This window comes from Marmota flaviventris, chromosome 3 (assembly GCF_047511675.1).
Source record: "Marmota flaviventris isolate mMarFla1 chromosome 3, mMarFla1.hap1, whole genome shotgun sequence".
In the NCBI taxonomy this organism is placed as follows: Eukaryota; Metazoa; Chordata; class Mammalia; order Rodentia; family Sciuridae; genus Marmota; species Marmota flaviventris.
Window position 1 is genome coordinate 59426965 of NC_092500.1, and position 20476 is coordinate 59447440.

General features: G+C 44.5%; 2 protein-coding genes across 6 annotated transcripts; one reads left to right on the forward strand and one right to left on the reverse strand.

Moving 5' to 3' along the window:
• The first annotated feature begins 995 nt into the window (after positions 1-995).
• On the forward strand, positions 996-16956 carry Gls2 (glutaminase 2). 5 transcript variants are annotated; one of them, XM_027926612.2, is made up of 19 exons: positions 1212-1268; positions 1412-1508; positions 7703-7802; positions 8180-8301; positions 8863-9022; positions 9531-9610; positions 9697-9860; positions 10163-10221; positions 12049-12081; positions 12374-12432; positions 12910-12976; positions 13121-13171; positions 13368-13544; positions 14356-14487; positions 14842-14934; positions 15094-15155; positions 15640-15716; positions 15979-16042; positions 16329-16956. In XM_027926612.2, the coding sequence occupies exons 3-19, from the start codon at positions 7722-7724 to the stop codon at positions 16483-16485; spliced, it is 1638 nt and encodes a 545-aa protein (XP_027782413.1). In that variant the 5' UTR covers positions 1212-1268; positions 1412-1508; positions 7703-7721; the 3' UTR covers positions 16486-16956. The 5 variants fall into 5 exon arrangements, with proteins under 5 accessions (XP_027782389.1, XP_027782391.1, XP_027782396.1 ...); XM_027926588.2 differs by lacking the exon at positions 1412-1508 and having other exon boundaries at positions 996-1268; XM_027926590.2 differs by lacking the exon at positions 1412-1508 and having other exon boundaries at positions 996-1268; positions 8893-9022.
• Spryd4 (SPRY domain containing 4) lies at positions 16920-19338 on the reverse strand. Its single transcript, XM_027928651.2, has 2 exons — positions 19188-19338; positions 16920-18648 (listed from the first exon to the last, which is right to left on the reverse strand). The coding sequence occupies exons 1-2, from the start codon at positions 19270-19272 to the stop codon at positions 18110-18112; spliced, it is 624 nt and encodes a 207-aa protein (XP_027784452.1). The 5' UTR covers positions 19273-19338; the 3' UTR covers positions 16920-18109.
• Between the last annotated feature and the right edge of the window lie 1138 nt (positions 19339-20476).

A 20476-nucleotide genomic window follows, 5' to 3' on the forward strand; every position in this document is an offset into this window, starting at 1 on the left:
CCAAAATTCTAGATGCGCATAAGAGTTTATAAAACATTTTCATGTGCACTTCCTTATTTCAATGTCTGAACTTTACAGATAAGAAAACAAAATAAATGAGAAGCTAAAATAAATGAGAGGTAAAACTATAACCCAAGCATCCTAACCACCACCAAGGAGGCTTTTCCTCTGCCCCACTGTCTCCTTAGTTAGTGTTGGGGGCGCGCCTGTGTGTTTTGCTGGGAACTGAACCCAGGACCTCACACATGCTAGGCAAGCGCTCTGAGCTACATCCCCAGCCCAGCGGCTGTTTCCAGATGAGGTATTTTGTGGCCACCGACTCCACTCACCACCACCACCGCGCGTCAGTGACTACGACTCTTTTGGCCTGCAGGCCGCACTGTGAAGCGCATTACCGAGGGTCGGTTCTGACCTCTGAACGTCGAAGGTCATTAAGTCATTCCTAAATAGGGCTCACTCTCATCCTTCTCTCTCAAGGCACCGCTCTCGTCTCTACCAGAGAATTCCATAGTTCCTAACCCCGCCTCGATCAGGTGGAGTCCCAGGGTTTTGCAGACGTTCTGCCTAGCTTTCCCGCCCACTACACCTGCACTCAATGCTCGCTGCAGTAGCCAGTGAGCAGAAGAATCTGCAGGCTCTCGCGGACAGCCCACCTCCTTGCTTTCATTGGGTAACCTCATCCTCTCCCCGCCCACCAGCCCCACCATCTTTTTTTTTTTCTTTCTTTCTTCTTCTTCTCCCTCAATTATTGGACTTGTGCACTGTCTATCTCGACTCCCGGGCACCGCCCTCTCTTCGCCACCCCCAAGACCCCAGCCCCACTTCTTCCCAGTCACTGGCATTCCTAGCCCATCCATCCCCTGTCTAGGAAGAAAGTTAATCTGGCGCCGACCGGAGTCAAGAAGGGACTGGCCCCTCCTCCAGCTCCAGCCCCACCCACCCGGCCCCTCTTCACCTCCCAGGCTCAGCACTCCCTCACTCAGCTCCCCCACACCTTGTCTAGCTCGCAACGTCTCCACCCCCTCCCTACCAGCCAACGCTCAGACGTCCTGGGCGCTCGGGCAGAGCCGGCAGCGCGCCGGGGGCATGCGCTACATGAGAGCTCTGCAGAATGCACTGAGCCGAGCTGGCAGTCGCTGCCAGCGGGGAGGCTGGGGTCACCTGAGCCGGAGCCCCTTCCTTGGCTGGGGCGTCCGACACCACCTCAGTGAGGCAGCGGCACAGGGCAGGGAGACGCCGCACAGCCACCAGCCACAGCACCAGGATCAGTAAGGCTCGCGGGACAGGGGCAGGGGACAGGCTTGCTCCCACTCCCACTGTCGTTCTCGCTAGCGCCCGAATCCCGGTCCCCAGGGAGCGCATCACATCTCCCCTCTTCTCGCTCACTAGCCTGCGATGCCTTTTCCTTTAGATTTGGGGATTTGGGTCCGCCGAGCTCGGGCGGTAACGTGCCGTCCGCCCGGGAGGGCGTTTGGGCAGGTCGGTCTTCGAGATGGTGCCTGTCCAAGGTGCGTACTTAAATGGGAATGCAGAATGGGCGCAGAGTGTTGCTTGGTGCACGTGTCACAGTGTGGGGCCGTGTGCAGGCCCGCCCATCCTCCCCTTCTTTTCCTCTCGGGTTCTCCTAGGTATTTTAGGGGATGTGTGGGTATAAACAGCCTCCTGTTTTAGGTCCAAGTGTACTTGGGTCTACGTGGTGTGTCTTATTTCTGCGCGTACTCGGCAGGCAAAGTGTGATGGGCGCTTATTATTGGTGCGCAAATACATGCGTATGTATTGGGTGTGTGCATAGCAGGGTCCCCTATCTGTAGAATAAGGATATCTTTCCAAACTATTGAATGAGGAGAATATTTATAATGGTGAGGGGAATCATGAGATGCAGAAATCAGAGCTAGTCAGAGCTGTTATTTATGCTGCTCAGGCTCCCTAATTTGAAGGATTCTTCTCCTTTGGGTACTTCTGCTTCCCACTCCCAGGTGGAACTTCTCTTCCCGGTCACCCAGAAATACTTGGTTGCTGAACCTTTTCCTTTTTTTCCTCTCTCTGAGACACAAATAATGCTGAATAAGAAATTTTTGCCCTCTTCAGAGGGTGAGCTAGACCCAGTCCAAGTAACCCCTACCCTATTATAGCTGTAACAGGAAATGGACTCTCTGTTTTATCATTGACATCTGATGATACTCAGAAACATATGTATACCGTAGTTAAAATAGCCATAAAAACAGCACTGCCTCACCACCACTGAAGTTCCAGTCCTGAGAGGTAATAAATCAATAAGTATTTGAAGGGTACTGGGAGACCAATAACTATTGTTTACTTTTTTTTTTTTAATTTTTTTTGGGGGGAAGGGGTACCGGGGATTGAACTCCGAGGCACTCGACCACTGAGCCACATCCCCAGCCCTTTTATTCATTTTATTTAGAGACGGGTCTCACTGAATTGCTTAGTGTCTCACCATTGCTGAGGCTGGCTTCAAACTTGCAATTCTCCCGTGTCAGTCTCCCCAGCCGCTGGGATTACAGGCGTGTGCTACCACGCTTGGCAATTGTTTACTATTAATAATCATTATTATGCACTACTTTTCCACTACTTTTCTCAAAGAGACATAGAACATTTAAAGGATAAGACCACTCCTTCCTGTTCAATCTCCAACCTCCCCTCCTCCCAGATAACTATTGGAGAAGAGTGGTAGGATAGAGCAAAGCCTATTATCCTTCTCCTTTAGAGTGGGAGCTAGAAGCATCCCTGGTTCCCCTACACACACACCAGCATCTAGTGAATAGGGTAACAGAGTGTTTTTAGGGGACAAGTTTCTCCTGCCTGTGGCTGCTCCATCTCCAGGAAACCTCTTGGTAATGGCCTTGGACTGCTGCTCCCTGGGCAGAAGGGTTGGCAGCACTGGAGGGTGATGGCCACTGAGAGTGTTGCACCATGAAGAATAGGATTTTGACTTGGGGGGTGAAGGAAGTCTTGTTATTCAGGTTATTGTTTATTTTTAAAAACATGTAGCTTTATTGTATTTCTGATTTTTAAAAGAAAAACAAGAAGCCAAGTGTGTGATGTGCTTCTGTAATCCCAGCTACTTACTTAGTAAGCTGAGGAAGAAAGAATGAAAATGCAAGGCTGGCCTGGGCAACATAGTAAGACTCCATCTCAAAAAGAAAAGAAAGATAAAAATAGTATCAAGAAAAAAAGGCTCGCATGCACAAGGCCCTGGGTTCAATCCCCAGCACCACCAAAAAGGAAAGAAAAGCAAGCTGAGAAGTGGATTTGGGCTGGGATTGTGGCTCAGTGGTAGAGTGCTCGCCTAGCACATGCGAGGCCCTAGGTTCAATCCTCAGCACCACATAAAAATAAATAAAATGTTTTACTATAAATAAAGGTATTGTGTCCAACTACAACTAAAAATAAATATTAAAAAAAAAGAAAGAGAGGAAAAAAGGGGTGGTTGGGGATATAGCTCAGTTGGTAGAGCTCTTGCTAGCATGACTAGGCCCTGGGTTCAATCCCTACCACCAAAAAAATATTGTGATATTTCCATATATATCTAATATATAACAAAAATGAGATCATACTCATATCCTTTGGTAACCTACTTTTCTATTTTTGAACGGCTTTCAATATGTATATATGACATCAATTTTAATAGCTGCCATTTTACCATTTTAAAAGATTCCATGGTATGAGTTGCCACAACTTTTTTTTTTTTTTGTATTGCTAAGAATCAAATCCAAGGCCTTAAACATTCTAGGCATGCACTGTATCACTGAACCACATTCCCAGGACCATTACTACAACTTACTTAATCAATCTTCAGTTTGGTTACTATAGACTCTTTTGTGTACTTTCAACAATAATTTCACTATATTTTTCTTTTCTTCTTTTGGTACAGGGGTTGAACCCAGGGGCATTCTACCACTGAGCCACATCCCCAGCCCTTTTTTTAAGATATTTTGAGACAGAGTCTTGCTAAGCCGCTGAGGTTTACTTTGAACTCATGATCTTCTTGCCTCAGCCTCCTAAGTCACTGGGATTACAGGTGTATGCACCATGCCTGGTTCACAATTATTTCTTTTTTAAATATTTTATTAATTGTTGATGGACCTTTATTTTATTTATTTATATGTGATGCTGAGAATCGAACCCAGGGCCTCACACATGCGAGGCAAGAGCTTTACCACTGAGCCACAACCCCAGCACCTCACAATTATTTCTTTTTTTTTTAAATATTTTTTAGTGTTGATGGACCTTTATTTTATTCATTTATTTATATGTGGTGCTGAGAATTGAACTCAGTGCCTCACACGTGTGAGGCAAGCACTCTACCACTGAGCCACAATTATTTCTTTTTTAAAAATAATAATATTTAAAAATAAATAAATAATATTAAAAAATAAATATTTAAATAATATTAAAAAATACATATTTAAAAATAAATAAAAAATAATAATATTTATTTATTTTTTAGGTATAGATGGACACAACACAATGCCTTTATTTTTATGTGGTGCTGAGAATCAAACCCGGGTCCCACCCGTGCTAGGCGTACTGCTGAGCCACAATCCCAGCCCACAATTATTTCCTAAGAGTAAATTCCTAGGAAATTTTGTTCCCGAGACATCTGTTGACATTAATATCTTCTATAGTCTTTTAGAGATATTTTAATGCACATAATACATGTTAATATTGTCTTTTTAATAAATGATATTATACTGTACACATTATTCTATACCTTTTTGCCCTTCAACATTATATTGGTGATCAGTCTATATCTAAATCAAAAGGCATGCAATTTTTTAGTGTAGTATGGTGGTACACGCCTGTAATCCCAGCGGCTCAGGAGGCTGAGACAGGAGGATCTCGAGTTCAAAGCCAGCCTCAGCAAAAGTGAGGTGCTAAGCAACTCAGTGAGACCCTGTCTCTAAATAAAATACAAAACAGGCCTGAGTGGTCTGGGGATGTGGCTCAGTGATAGAGCGCTTGCCTAGCATGCCTGAGGTACTGGGTTCAATCCCCGGCACCACATTAAAAAAAAAAAAATGAACAAATAAAATGAAGCTATTGTGTCCATCTACAACTAAAAAAAAAAAAAACAGGCCTGAGGATGTGGCTTAGTGGCTGAGTGCCCCCGAGTTCAACCCCCAATACTCCCCCCCCCAAAATATGCAGTTTTTTAAAGAATTTTGAGACATTCAGAAATGGTGTGGCATTATTTCCTATCTATCAGCATTCAGGCACAGAGACCTGCTTTCAAAGTGTTCCTACAAAGGCTGGGAATGTAGCTCAGTGGTAGAGCACTTTTGTAGCATGCCTGAGGCCTTGGGTTCAATCTCCCATACTGCAAAACATAAAACAAAATAACCAAACATCCCTACAAACTTTCCTCTTTTAATTATCCCTCATATGGCTCCCCCCGCCCCGCCCTTTCCTACAGATACTAGCATTTTGACAGTTTCCTCCAAAATTGGAACCCTTCCCCTTCTGGTGTTCCTCCTGGTCCGAAAAGCACACATGCCTACTCTATGCCAAGCTTCTTGAGAATCTTTAGTTTTTTAGTGTCTTGTTTCACGGACAATATAGTTATATGGTTCAAAATTCAAAAGTATAGAAGATATTATAGTGAAAAATATCCCTCCCACCCTTTTTGCTCAGCCCCAACTACTTCTCCTAGAGATGAATTTTACCTGTTTCTTATATGTCCTGCCAGAAATATTTTGTACTGGAATATTTTTAAACATCAATAGTTTCATTCTGCATACACTGTTCTGAAACATGCTTCTTTAGTTAATATTACATCTTAGAGATCAGTACTCAAAGCAGTCCCTAATTTCATTTTATTTACAGGGCATAACATTCCATTATATGAATAAACTCATAATTTACCTATTTCCCTACGAATGCACAGTTATTTTAAATCTTTTTAATTATGCAATGAATATGTAACTTTATAGATAAGTGAATATATTCCTGGAAACCAAGTTATTGGGTCAAAGGGCTTTGAAGGGTCTAAATCTCAACTGTCATATTTGATCTGATATCATTCCTCTAAATCTGTTAATAGAGGAACTCTTGAAGATCAAGAAGTCTTTGGTGCCTAAAGAATTTTTGGTGCCATAGCCATTGAGAGAGAGATTTGGGGGGTACAGGGACCTTCCTAACAATGTAACATGATAATTCTTATCCAAGATCCACTTTGCTCAAAGATAGGAAGACAAAAACCTAGTTGAACAAGGGAAGAGTCCTCTGACAGTAAAATGGTTTATGTGCCACCCCAGCAACAACATAAGTAAAATCTGGAGGGTTGGGGAGATATTACAGAGTTGGTGGCATTTGAACTCGACCTTGAAGGATGAACAGGACTATGCTAATTGAAGGAGAAGAAGGTCATTCCATGCAGAAATCACAGCATATGTAAAGTCCAGGAAACCTCACAGTCCTGGCCCATTTGGGGATCCATCTATTAACCTCTCATAATGAGTGTGGAGAATGGTGTGGAATAGCAAAAGAAAGGTGGCAGGTTTTTTGGTGCTGGGGATTGAACCTAGGGGTACTTTACCACTGAGCTACATCCCCAGTCCTTTTTATTTATTTTAAGACAGTGTCTCACTAATTTTTTTTTAAAAGAGAGAGAGAATTTTTTTTATTTTTGGTTGGCACAACATCTTTATTTTATTTTTATGTGGTGCCGAGGATCGAACCCAGCGCTCCGCGCATGCCAAGCAAGCACGCTACCGCCTGAGCCACATTCCCAGCCCCATGTCTCACTAATTTGCTTAGGCTGGCTTCCAACTTGCAGCCCTCCTGCCTCGGCCTCCTGAGTGGCTGGGATTACAGGCATACACTATCTGCACCCAGCAAGTTGGCAGGTTCTAAGGAGCCTTGAATGCCAAACCAAGAAATAACTTCTTCTGTAAGCACTAGGGAGCCATCACAAAGTTTTTTATTTATTCTGAGTTTAAAAAAATAGCTAGCACATTGCAGAAGATAGTTGGGGAGTCAAGAGTGTATAGAGGCAATTAGGTAACAGACAACAAGGAGCTACTGAGGTCTGATTTACTGAGCATCTCTTTGTGTTAAGACAGTTTTTCATGGAATTTGATCTTAATTTAGCCTCATATTACCCATGTGAAGTAGACATTACCACTCTTATTTTATAGACTAGGAAGCAGGTTCAACAATATTACGTGATCTGCCCAACATCACACAGCTATTAAGGAGCAACTTTCGATCCTTTCTACTATACCATATTGCTTGGGGGGAAAGAAGAGGGCAGATTTGAGAGGTATTATGGAGGTAGATTCATCCAGTTTTAGTGGCCAACCAAACATGGACTTAAGGTATGGGAACTACCAAAATCGTTCTGCATTTCCAGCCTAGTAGCCAGGTGGTAGTAATTTTATTTGACCCAGATGGGAAACACAAGAAGAAAAGAGATGGGAAGGTAAGATGACTTAGGTTTGGACATGCTGAGTTTTCAGTGCCTATGGTCTAGAAGTGTCAAGTAGGCAGGTAGAAATAAAGATCTTAGTTATGAGCAAAAGCTAGAAAGTGAGAAGTACAACTTCTCAGGACAGATCAGATGGTTTAGGGAGGAGACACAGAATGAGGACACTCATCTAATGATCAGCCCATGTTCAAGGAGGAGGAGCAAGGAGTGATTCTCAGGCTCCTGCCCTCCTCTCCTATCTCTGCCCCCAAACAGTGATGCATCAGAGTGTGGCATGCTGTCCCGCCTCGGTGATCTGCTCTTCTACACTATTGCTGAGGGACAGGAACGAATCCCCATCCACAAGTTCACTAGTGTAAGTTGCCCTCTACCTGTTCTGAACCCTAATCCTTAGATCTATGGAAAGTGGGAAAAGGAGGGTAGGACAGATGCAGGACACCTAATGGGTTACTGCATGAGCAGAGAATACAGATGGGTAATAACAGATGCCTAGGCTAAGGAGACAATCCCATCTCTGCCCCACGGCCAGATTAAACACAACTAGCTGAAAAGGGGCAGGAATCCCTTGTTAACCTTCAAAGCTGCTTCATTCCCTTTTAGTTTCCAAATCCATTTGTTCTATCTTTTGTAGTAATTGGGATTGAGGTAACTGAGTATCTATTGGGAAAGACTATTAGGATTAAAATACTATTCTTTGAGCTAAATTTACCAGGCCTCTTCTTTCCCCTAAAGGCACTGAAGGCCACCGGACTGCAGACATCAGATCCCCGGCTCCGGGACTGCATGAGTCAGATGCACCACATGGTCCAAGAGTCTAGCAGTGGTGGCCTCTTGGACCGAAATCTCTTCCAAAAGTGAGGGCCCCAGAAATGAGGGCATTATTTTCAAAACTGTTCTGTGGACACAGATATCAGAGCATATAGAAATCTTGGGGATTGTATAATTCAACACTTCATTTTGTTTTATTATTTATCACACAAGTAATATATGAATACTCATTATGAAGTCTGAACAATATAGAAATATATGTTCTCATTTCCCTCTCCTCCCAGTCCTAGCCCCTTTTCCTGGAAGTAAACATTGTTAACAGATTAGTGGATATCTTTTAGATAATATCCTATGTAGTCACACATATATATGAATATACATAAATATAGGACTTAGGATTTCTAAAATATAAAAATGATATACTATACTTATTCTAGTAATTATTTTTTTCTTATATCCCAAGACATTATGTCTTGAGGTATCTTTCCATGTTATTACTATTGTTCATTTTAGGGGTGAAGAAACTCAAAACCAAAATGATAAAGTGACTTGCCAAAGCTGTTGGTCTCAAACCACATGACCACTTACAACCTTCTTTATTCCCAACCTCCATGGCTCCAGAGTGAGTCCCTGCTGTATGTCTGCAGCCCCCTAATGCAATCGTGTCTGGGATCCAGGTGTGTGAGCAGCAACATTGTGCTCCTGACCCAGGCATTCCGAAAGAAGTTTGTCATTCCTGATTTTGAGGAGTTCACGGGCCATGTGGATCGCATCTTTGAGGATGCCAAAGAGCTCACTGGAGGCAAAGTGAGGGCTGGGGGGAATAAGGGAGGGGCAAGGTCTCTGGGCCAGATATACCTTAATTCTTAGAGACTTCCCGGGGTTGGGAATCCAATGGATGCGAAATGAGAAGCAGAACCTCTAAAAATGGGGAAATAGCTCCATGTGTTTCTAAACACGTTCCTAGAGCAAGTGAGGGAATCCTAGGTTTCTGTGGAGATAGTAGCATAGTCAAGTGAATTGTCAGAGACTTATAGTAATTGAGTCTAAAAATCAAAACAGGAAGCTGACCCCAGAATTCTCCTTTTTAACCTTCCATGAGCTTTATTGCCATCACTACAGGACAGAGGCTACAGATAGATAAGATCCCCTAGGACTTAAGGCTTGGAGTTTCTGGGAACAACAAACAGAAGGGAATCCATTTGCCATGCTGGAGTCAGAATTTAGCTTTTTTCAAAAAAACTCTCCAGATCCTGAACTCCATACTCTTCTCCACATCCATCTTTCTCCTTTTTCTCTACCCACTCCTGCCCAGGTGGCGGCCTACATCCCTCACCTGGCCAAGTCAAACCCAGACCTGTGGGGTGTCTCCCTATGTACTGTGGATGGACAACGGTGAGATGCTAGGTGAGAGGAAGGGGAGGAAGGGCACAGGTACAGAACAAAGGCCAACCCCTTTCATTGCACCTGTCTGCCTCCAGGCACTCTGTGGGCCACACAAAGATCCCCTTCTGCCTGCAGTCTTGTGTGAAGCCCCTCACCTATGCCATCTCCATAAGCACCCTAGGCACTGACTACGTGCATAAGTTTGTGGGCAAGGAGCCCAGCGGCCTGCGCTACAACAAACTCTCCCTCAATGAGGAAGGTGAGCACCCCCAGAGCTCAGACCAAATTCATGCTCCCTCCCCCAAGCCTTTTTCATTTGTTTCTTTGCCTTTCCTCCCATCCAACTACTAACCAGGCCTAACCCTGCTTAGCTTCTGAGATCAGAGACGATCAAGCATGATCAGAGTGGTACGGCTGTAAACACTGCTTTTCCTGATTAGCATTGATATTCCTTTTACCCCAGCAAAGAAATCTTTCTTATTTAACCTACAGAGAGGGCAGGCTGTAAAGGAGTCTTTGTTCAGTGACAGATAATACCCTGCACAATTTGTATTTCCCCAGGAATTCCTCATAATCCCATGGTCAATGCTGGTGCCATTGTTGTCAGCTCCCTGATCAAGGTCAGTGACACACTAACTTTCTGAAAGGTACTCTTCTCTAAGCCCCCTTATTCCTATATCCCTCCTATCTGTTAAGGTCTCTAGGGAGACCAGTGGGATACTGATTCCTTTAAGGGTTCCCAGGAGGCTTTGTATGAGCATAACAGGGATCCGTGTGTTATGCTGAGGATGCCAGTAAGAGAGGCTGCATCACCTCCTCCACCTTCATCCTATATTATTCCCTGCCCCCACCCATGAGTAGAATCTAGAGCTTCCAGGCCCTTGGAGGAGTGAGCAAATCCTGACCCCTGCCTAGGATAAAGGGCCAAATGCCAGAGACAGGGGGAGGACAGCATTATTAAGCACCGATTGGCTACTTCTGGGTGAGGGAAACATGCAAAGAAGGGTGAATGGCCAGGCCAGGGCAGTTATTCACGTCACCTAGAACTGTGAGTTGGCCTTGAGCAAGGGTGTCAGGCAAGCCCATCAGCTGTAGGTCTCCCAGGGCTTAAGCAAGAACTTGGGAGCAGCGTGGGCAGAAACATTCTGAAGCCAATCACAGTCCCTCCTGGGGAAGGTGGTGTTAATAACCCTTCCCCCAGCAATTCAGGTGTCAGAGTCCCTGTGGTGTTGACTCTAGCTGACCTGTGCATGAAGCAGTGAGTCTGGGGGTAGGAAACCAAGCCAAGTCTCTATCACTATTCTGTGATGGTTCTATCTACAGCCCTGTCTCTGGGACCTGCTTCATCCCATTCCCATCTAAGTTGGCCATATTGGTCTTGACTCAACTAAAATCTTTAGCTTCAGGGTTAGGGATGTAGCCCCATGGCAGAGCACTTGCAAAGACCCTGAGTTTGATCCTAGCACCACCAAAAGGGGAAAAAAAATCTTTAGCTTCATTGTCAGCTGTCAATATAGTTGGATATTATAATATATGCAACAGATATACTCATCCGATTTCTGTCACTCCGTTCAGTCTTGGGATTGGCATGGGAGTCAGAATGAGCTAAATTAAGGTTCTAGCATGGTATGTTAAGGGATGGGAATCAGGGCTGGGTGCAGTGGCACACACCTGATACCCCAGCAGCTCAGGAGGCTGAGGCAGAAGAATTACAAGTTCAAAGCTAGCCTCAGCAATTCAACAAGGCCCTAAGCAAGTTAGTGTGACCCTGTCTCTAAATAAAATACAAAAAGGGATGGGGATATGGCTCAGTAGCTAAGTGCCCCCTGGGTTCAATCCCTGGTATAAAAAAAAAAAAAAAAAAAGATGAGAATGAGAGGAGTAGAACTTGGAGACAGGACTGGAGGCAAGAAAATAAAAGTGGGAGTCAGAGATAAGGGTTCAGAGAGAGAATGAAAGTGGGGGGACTCAGGCTCACTGAGGGTGTGAAGCTATCTGTACCTTTGTGCCTTAATAAAAAAAATCTAAATTGTTTGTTTTTTAAGATCAATATATAGGGGTTGGGGATATAGCTCAGCTGATAGTGCCTTGCATGCACAAGGCCCAGGGTTCAATCTCCCCACACACACACACACACAAAAAAAAAATCAGTACACACACACCCCAGAAAAGGTCTCAGTTGTTTAAAAAGGAAAGAAGTTTGCCAGGGCATGGTGGCATGTGCCCACAGACTCAGTTATTCGGGAAGCTAAGGTAGGAGGATCATTTGAGCCTATAAATTTGAGACCAGCTTGGGTAACACAGTGAAACCCTGTCTTTGAGACACAAAGAAAAAGGTCATTGTAAAATATATCCCCAGTAGCAAGTTTAACTCTACTAAGTGCTTGAACTTTTCCTTTGTCATCCTCCTTGGCTTGAGACACTGACATCTCTCTCTTTTTCTGTAGATGGACTGTAACAAAGCAGAGAAGTTTGATTTTGTAAGTTCCCTTGCTACTCAGCTCCTAGCTGCCTTTCACCATGTCATGCTGACCCCTCCAGCTGCCCCAAGTACTTGGCTCTAGACCCAGTATCATGTGCACCCATACTAGAAGGCTTATTTCCAGAGGAGTGGGCATCTGCTGCTTCAGGGAGGAAATCCTCTTGAAGTCCCTGTCCTCTCAGGCAAAGCTGGGATAAGGGCTGAGTGGTTCAGAAGAGCTGTTCAGCCTGGGATGTGTTTAGTAGGAGTTCTCGGTCAGGTGAGCCTCCCTTGCCCTTCTTTTCTTCCAGGTGTTGCAATATCTGAACAAAATGGCTGGAAATGAATTCATGGGTTTCAGCAATGCCACGTAAGGCCTTGTTCAGAACTATCTGAACACACTGGGTGGTGTGTGTACACATGGGATTGGGGGAGGGATGAGAGGATCTTAGGGAGGAATTCCATAGGAACTTTGGCCTCCTAGCTTCCTCTGAGCCCCTTCATTGACATTTGTTTACTTTGTGAAATAATTTGTTCAATTTCTAGTTAATATGTATGGAGAGGTAGCATGATGGTTTGTGTCTAAGGCCTTGCCAAGACCTCAAAGCCAGAGTCTCACCAGTGTTCTTAAGACTAGATGAACAGACAGCTTTAGGGGTTGTTTTTTGTTTTTTTACAACAAAGCTATGCTGAGTATTTGCTTAGGTTCAGATATGTCCTCTAATATTACTGTGAAAAGTTATAAAGGCACTGATGTAGTTCTGTGTCTCTCAGGGAAGGCAATTTTTCCCCTTCTCCCCATACCTACCTCTCAAATATTAAGCACTAAATTGGGTGTTTGCTTCAGATTCCAGTCAGAGAAGGAAACAGGGGATCGGAATTATGCCATCGGCTATTATCTCAAGGAAAAGAAGGTAACTGGGAAGGCCAGTAGAGTTTCTGGGAATTCTGCTGCTGGTGGAAGGATAGTAGGGGTTGGGAAATTTGGCTGAGACCCTGGAGTGAGAAAGGGGCTTTCGATGGCCTGAAGAGAATGTTTTCCCTCTTCTTCCTTGCAGTGCTTTCCTAAGGGGGTGGACATGATGGCTGCCCTTGATCTCTACTTTCAGGTAAGCAAACCCTGAGGGCCAAGGAAACAGGACAGACTGCCTTCCTTCTCTTACTCACATGGGCACTCCTCACATGGTTCTGTCAGGAATATCAAGCAATTTGTTGAAAGATCTAGATGCTAAGAACACTGCTCTACTCCCAAAAGCACCATGTTCACATCCACATTACATCTTCACTTCTCCCTTGTCTCCACAGCTGTGCTCCGTGGAAGTCACCTGTGAATCAGGCAGTGTCATGGCAGCCACCCTTGCCAATGGTGGGATCTGTCCCATCACAGGCGAGAGCGTTCTGAGTGCTGAAGCAGTGCGCAACACCCTCAGCCTCATGCATTCCTGTGGCATGTATGACTTCTCGGGCCAGTTTGCCTTCCATGTGAGTGTTTTGGGCCCTGCCATCTATCAGTGGTGAGCCCTGTGCCAAAACAGGACACTGGTCTCTGAAAATAGAGAGATGGATTTTGTTCCTGCTTCTTATTCAGAAATCTCCAGCTAGGCTGTTAGGCTGAGAATCCTCACAGGAGGTTGTCAGACACAGTTCCTCAAATACAAACACATGAAGGTGCACCTTCTGAATCACTCTTGTGCAACCCTTCCTATGGCTCTCTTCTGGGTCTCAGCTTCCGTGTCACTTCTCAGGAGAGGCCCTTTTTTTTTTTTTCCTTCAGTGCTAGAGACTGAACCCAAGACCTCCCCCATGCAAGCAAGCTCTACCAGTGAACTACATCCCCAGCCAGGAGGCTTTTCTAACTTCCCTATCTCAGATGGGTCCACCTACACCGCTGGTCACAGCACTTTCCTTTTCTTCTCAGTTTGTAGTAATTATTTATTGTTGCCTGTTTATTGCCTACCATCTACCACCAGAATGTGACTTTACCCTAGTTCTAGCTAGCAGAGTGCTAATATTTCAATTAACATTTCCTAACTTTATCAATGAATTAATTAAATAAATATTAAGTACATAGTAATTAATATTTTTTAATTAAACAATAAGTTTACTTAATGGTAGCCACTTTAAGTAAATAAAGCAATTTTGAGCTCCTACCAAGCGCAAGGAATAAGAAAAGTCTGAAAGGTTGAGGTGGTTGTGGCTTTGCCCATGCAGTCACTTAGAATAGCCTACCTTGTTTGTTTTCCTAGATTTGGGGGACCCCAAGCTCATCCTCAGCTTCAAATTTGTTCCCCAGGTGGGCCTGCCAGCCAAATCAGCTGTGTCAGGAGCCATCCTCCTGGTGGTACCCAATGTCATGGGAATGATGTGTCTGTCACCTCCACTGGACAAGCTGGGGAACAGTCATAGAGGCATCAACTTTTGCCAGGTGAGTTATTCTGCACGTAGTACTTAATATATATATATATATATATATATTTTTTTTTTTTTTTTAAAAGAGAGAGGGAGAGGGAGAGAGACAGAGAGAATTTTTTAACATTTTTTTTTTTAGTTTTTGGCGGACACAACATCTTTGTTTGTATGTGGTGCTGAGGATCGAACCCGGGCCGCACACATGCCAGGCGAGCGCGCTACCGCTTGAGCCACATCCCCAGCCCACTTAATATTTTTGAATTAAGCAATATGTTTATTTAGTGGTAGCTACTTTAAGTAAATAAAGCAATTTTGAGCTCCTACCAAGTGCAAGGAATAAGTAAACAATATCTTTGGCTTGCAATTCTAGAAGTTGGTCTCTCTCTTTAACTTCCACAACTATGACAACCTGAGGCACTGTGCTCGGAAATTAGACCCACGACGTGAAGGGGGAGAAGTTCGGGTAAGGAAAACCCCAGGTTCCTTATAAGATTATTTCAAAACAGACTATGATGTAATGTTTCATTGCCTAAGCATCCATGGAGGTCATCACAAGGCAGAACTAGGCAAGGGCAGAGTCAAAGCCACAATTAATCTCAGATGGCTATGATTTGCCTTCCAGAACAAGACTGTGGTAAACCTGTTGTTTGCTGCCTATAGTGGAGATGTCTCAGCTCTTCGAAGGTAATTTTACCATAACCAGATATTCACAGTAAAAATACTGCTGGTCAGAGATCTTATTAGGGGGCCACATAGCAAAACAGTTAAGTGCTTCAGCTTGAGGCCTAGAGTGAATAGATGCAGATTTAAGTGTTTTTTTTTTTTGTTGTTGTTGTTGTTTTTTAAACAAAGTATCTACCACATAAGAACTTAATAAATGACAGTGTTATTAACTTGAGTGTTAAGGGCATAGTTAACTTGCCTCAGTGGATTACCAACATCAACAAACATGTACTACAAGTAGGCAGTAATGCTTTTGGAAGCATCACAATCTCACTTCTCTGAAGTGGGAATTATAGTCTCATCTAGAACAAATTATATAGCCTTCAGATTGTAGCATTAACTGTTTCACTTTTTCTGGAGCCCATCCAGTCTGACTCCACATTAGAAAGGACATTAGTGATTACAGACTGATCTGGGTAATCCTAGCCACTTTCTACTACCTCAGGTTTGCCTTGTCAGCCATGGATATGGAACAGAAAGACTATGACTCCCGCACAGCTCTACATGTTGCTGCAGCTGAAGGTATCTGAAGGATTTAAGTGGGTGGCAGAGCATAAGCCCCTTATTTTCTACTAAGATACCCTGTTTTATGTGTCTTCAAGGTTCCAGGGCCAACAACTAGTTCTGACAATTCAGCTGGCAGCCAAACTATTATTGGGTGTTTACAGGGAGCAAAATGGAAAGAGGCCTTTTCTCCTCTCAAAACAGTCTCTGGCTGCCAAGGGTCTGTACAAATGGGTTTAGGATCTGTAGCCTATCATTTTCCTTCTGCCCCTATTCCTAGGACACACAGAAGTTGTTAAATTTCTGATCGAGGCTTGCAAAGTGAACCCTTTTGTTAAGGATAGGTAAGAAAAATTAGGCTAAAAAGGGGGAGGGTTGGGGCTCTGTGATAGAGCACTTGCCTAGCATGTGTGAGACACTGGGTTTGATTCTTAGTACCACATATAAATAAATGAATAAAGGTCCATCACCAACTAAATACATATTTAAAAAAAAAAAGTGTGCGGGGGGGGGGCATGGAAGGGAGGGTGGCACAGCTTCTCCAACACTGCCCACTACCCACCATGCACAGATATACAACTACATCACTCTTCATGTCTCCTTTGCCTGATCTTGCTCATTGTTCCTCAGGTGGGGCAACATTCCCCTGGATGATGCTGTGCAATTCAACCACCTGGAGGTGGTCAAACTGCTTCAAGATTACCAAGACTCCTACACACTCTCTGAGACTCAGGCTGAGGCAGCAGCTGAGGCCCTGTCCAAAGAGAACTTAGAGAGCATGGTTTGAGAATAACAGATCATGGACAGTCCCTGCTCAAGAAAAAAGCATGTGCTGGCCACACACTTAATCCATAACTACCAAAAAAGTATTATGGAGAGTTTCTTCAGTGGGGACCAAGAAAGCCATTTGTGACATAGGCCAGTGCTTTCTATGAGAGTTAAAATACCCCTTTCCCCAAGGGATACCACTTGTAGAGCTATCCATGGACAGTTTGCATTATGGTCTAATGGCTTGGTCCACTCAAAACCATCACAGGTCTTCAGCCAAGTCCTCTCTTGAAGAAACCATACTTCGACGGAAGGACTCTAGCTACCATGCACATGTATAAATCAGAATGAGAGAAAGAGGGAGCCTATGTACCCAGCTTTAGTAGTCTGGAGAGATCAGTCCCCCTTGGCCAGAACCTGCTGCTGCTACAGCAATTTTATAGACAGAGAAAGTATTTTGTGCTCAAATAAACTTTAATTACACAAATTACTTTTGTTAAACTCAGTCATTCTCTTTTTCCCTCAGGATATTCCAGCTTTATCACCATCATAGAAGGTAGAATAAGATAGAACACAGGGTCAGACAGAGCCCAAACAATACACATTTCATGTACATATTCACTTACTTCACCCTCAACCCCAAGTACGGTTTTAGGATCAGTGTATTATGTTGCTAAGGGGAATGAGTGTTTGAGTCTCAATAGACCCAAAAATGGACTATGCAAAACCTTAGGTGCCTTCCTTCCTCTGGAGTTTTAACTGTGTCAGAAATGAAGATGGAACTTCTTTTTTTTTTTTTTTTTAAAGAGAGAATTTCAATATTTATTTTTTACTTCTTGGCGGACACAACATCTTTGTTTGTATGTGGTGCTGAGGATCGAACCCGGGCCGCACGCATGCCATGCGAGCGCGCTACCGCTTGAGCCACATCCCCAGCCCAAGATGGAACTTCTTAAGAATAATATTTTTGACACTAATCCCCTAGATTTCTCCCTAGTTCTTTTCCCCTTGTCACAGTTATAACTGGCACAATGATTATGATGGATTGGCTGGGTACAGGAGGTGTACAAATGAAGTTAAATGGACTCAGGGTAAGGATAGCTGCCATCTGTGTGGAGCTGCGGGTCTTTGGCGCTGAGGTACTTGGGGGTTCTGTTTTCACTCTGACCCACTGAGTCAATAAAGACTGAGGGACCAGAGACCAGACTCTGTAGGTGCTGCAGAGGAAGGACCAAGTCACTGACTGCACCACTCCTCCAGCCAGAGGTAGAAAGGATTTACTCTGGAGAGATTTGATAGAAACCCCAAAACAAACAAATAACATACAGATAAAGGGAGAGAGGTAGCATAGTGAATAAATTCAACCAAGCTAAAAGACCCTAAGACTGAATAGTTTTGAGGTATGGGAGGCACAGCGACTAAAGGAACAAAGTATGGGAAACTATACCTGTGGTGCCCAGGAAACCCACGATAGTTTGAAGGAAACCTTGACCATATGCCTAGCTTTCATGGGGTAGGAAACAGAAAATGACTAAGATATTGCACAGAGGACCCAACAATGAATTGTGGGAGATAGAGGTCTTCATATACTTTCAGTTGGAAACTGGCCAAGAATATGATTAGGGACTCTAATAATGGACATACTAGAGACCCTCTGGCACCTCAAGCCCAGAGTGGGTCAGCAGCTCTCCATCCCAAAGAGCAAAAGCAGGCACCACCGGACCCCGGAAATCTGTCTGTAGCGTGTGGACCACAGAGACCTTGTTCACATCCACCAGGCTCAGCTTCTTGGCCTCATAGTCCAACAGCAGCCCCACTTTCTCGGGTTGCCCAATACCCTCAATTGGGGCTTTCTCGTTGGCCAACATGGTGTGCCACTTGCGCTGAGCATAGGAGAACACCCAGGAACGATCATCAATACCGATGCAGCTATCCCGGGACATGTCCATGTCTGCCACTCCTATCCGGAATTGCTGGGAGCGCTTCACTGTCACCTCCCAGTAATGTCTGCCACTGGTGACCGCTGTGTCTGCCAGCACCACTGCCCACTCCCGGAAGCGCTCCACATTCAGGGCCACCTTGGTGGGTTCCAATCCTACCAAGCCATATTTGACACCTGTGTCACCTCTGAAGAGTGCCAGACTGCTGTGGGCAGTTTTTTCTTCCAGTTTGAAACTGATGCCTGCGGGCGGAGCAAAAAGACTGGATGATGACAGTGGTTAAAACCTTAGGGCTGGTGCTATATTCTGATCTGAAGCAGGAAACTCAGGAGATCACAAGGAAGCAAGGAAGAGTTGAAAGGCAAGCTGGAAGCCAGGAGAAGTTAAGCACGCCTGTAATACCAGCTAATCAGAAGGCTGAGACAGGAAGTCTGCAAGTTCTGAGCCAGCCTGGGCAACTTAGTGAAACTCTGTCTCATAAAATAAAAGGAGTTGTGGGGATATAGCCCAACAGTAGACGCCGGTGAGTTTAATCCCCAGCCCCACGAAAAAAAAGAAAAACAAGCTGGTAAGACTGGGGGTCATCATTTTAGTATAGACTGTCCCGAGAGCAGAAAAACTCGGACTGGGTCAGTAGATAGGGTCTGAGGGTTAGAATCGAAAAACCAAGGCAGAGGGGGAGGGGAGATGGCTAGAGAGGGTTGAAGTTGTCTGAGCAGCTTCCGGGAATAACAGCCAGAAACTTTGGGAGGCAAACGTGAGTAAAAAGTAATAATCCTACCTCTCCGGGCTTCCCCTGCGGCAGCCCCACATCGTTTGGCTCCCCAGCTGTACAAGCGCCAAGAACGTGCAAAGTGCAGCGCCATCTTACGCCACAGAAACGCAGGGCACGTATCCCTGCTACCCTACATACCCCGCCATCTGCCGACCAATTCCCAGAGCATGTGATGCGCGAGGCGGCCGCGCAGCGTGATGACGTAAAGGAACCGACGCCCTGCGCGGAACCACCATTTCGGTGACTTCTCTCCAGTTCTGGTGCAGTTGATCGGTTTTTTCGTGGAGAAAAACGGCGCTCGTTTGAACTGACTAAAACCTTTGGAGAGAAGGTGTAGCCAGATGCTTAGAAGCATGTATTTTAGAAATAAACTAATTTTATTCGACCCCCAGTTTCACTTTGGGCACATTTTTTTAACTTCTTAGCTTCCCAGAATCTTAGCAAAGCTGAAATAATGCAACCCATAAACTTTAAGTAGCACCATCCCCAGCACCGGAAAAATTAACAATTTAGAATACAGCTTGACAAATAAATGTTAAATACATAATACTGTACGGTGGGTTTGTGTTTTCAAGGTTGAGAAGATTTTAAACTATTCAGTTTTCCCAGCATGACCAGAAGTATATTGGTTCAGGGTGGAGTAGGTATTAGGTAGGTGATTATGAACAGTCTACATTTAACATTTTGATCTGCTTGAGGTTCTGTGTTGCTGCTTTCTAAAGTGTTTCAATCCCTCTACTTCTCAAGGTTCTGTTGGTCAACCTGATATGAACATCCCACCTCCCTCTTCCCACCCCTCAAAAAAATAACTTTAGATCTTTGAAAGACTAAAAAACTAACCAAACTACTCCCCTTCCCCAGTTTTAACCACCATTCTAGTGGACACAGTCCTAGTTCAGGTCATGTGTATCTTAGTTCAGGTCACTTGTATCCTTAATTTAAATTAGAGTTCTCTCTCCCCACCCCACCCTCCTTTTTTTTTGTACCCAGGATTGAACCCAGGGGGTGCTTAACCACTGAGCCACATCCCCAACCTATTTTTTATATTTTATTTAAAGGCAGGGTCTCACTAAGTTGTGTAGGGCCTTGCTAAATTGCTGAGGCTGGCTTTGAACTCAAATCCTCCCCCCTCAGCCTCCCTAGCCGCTGGTATTACAGGCCTGCGCCAAGGAGCTCTGCTCCATTGATCTATTTTTTATTTGGAGGTAGGGTCTGGGTAAATTGCTGAGGTGGGCTTGGAATTTGTAATCCCCTGTCTCAGCCTCCCCAGCTACTGGGATTAATAGACGTGTGGG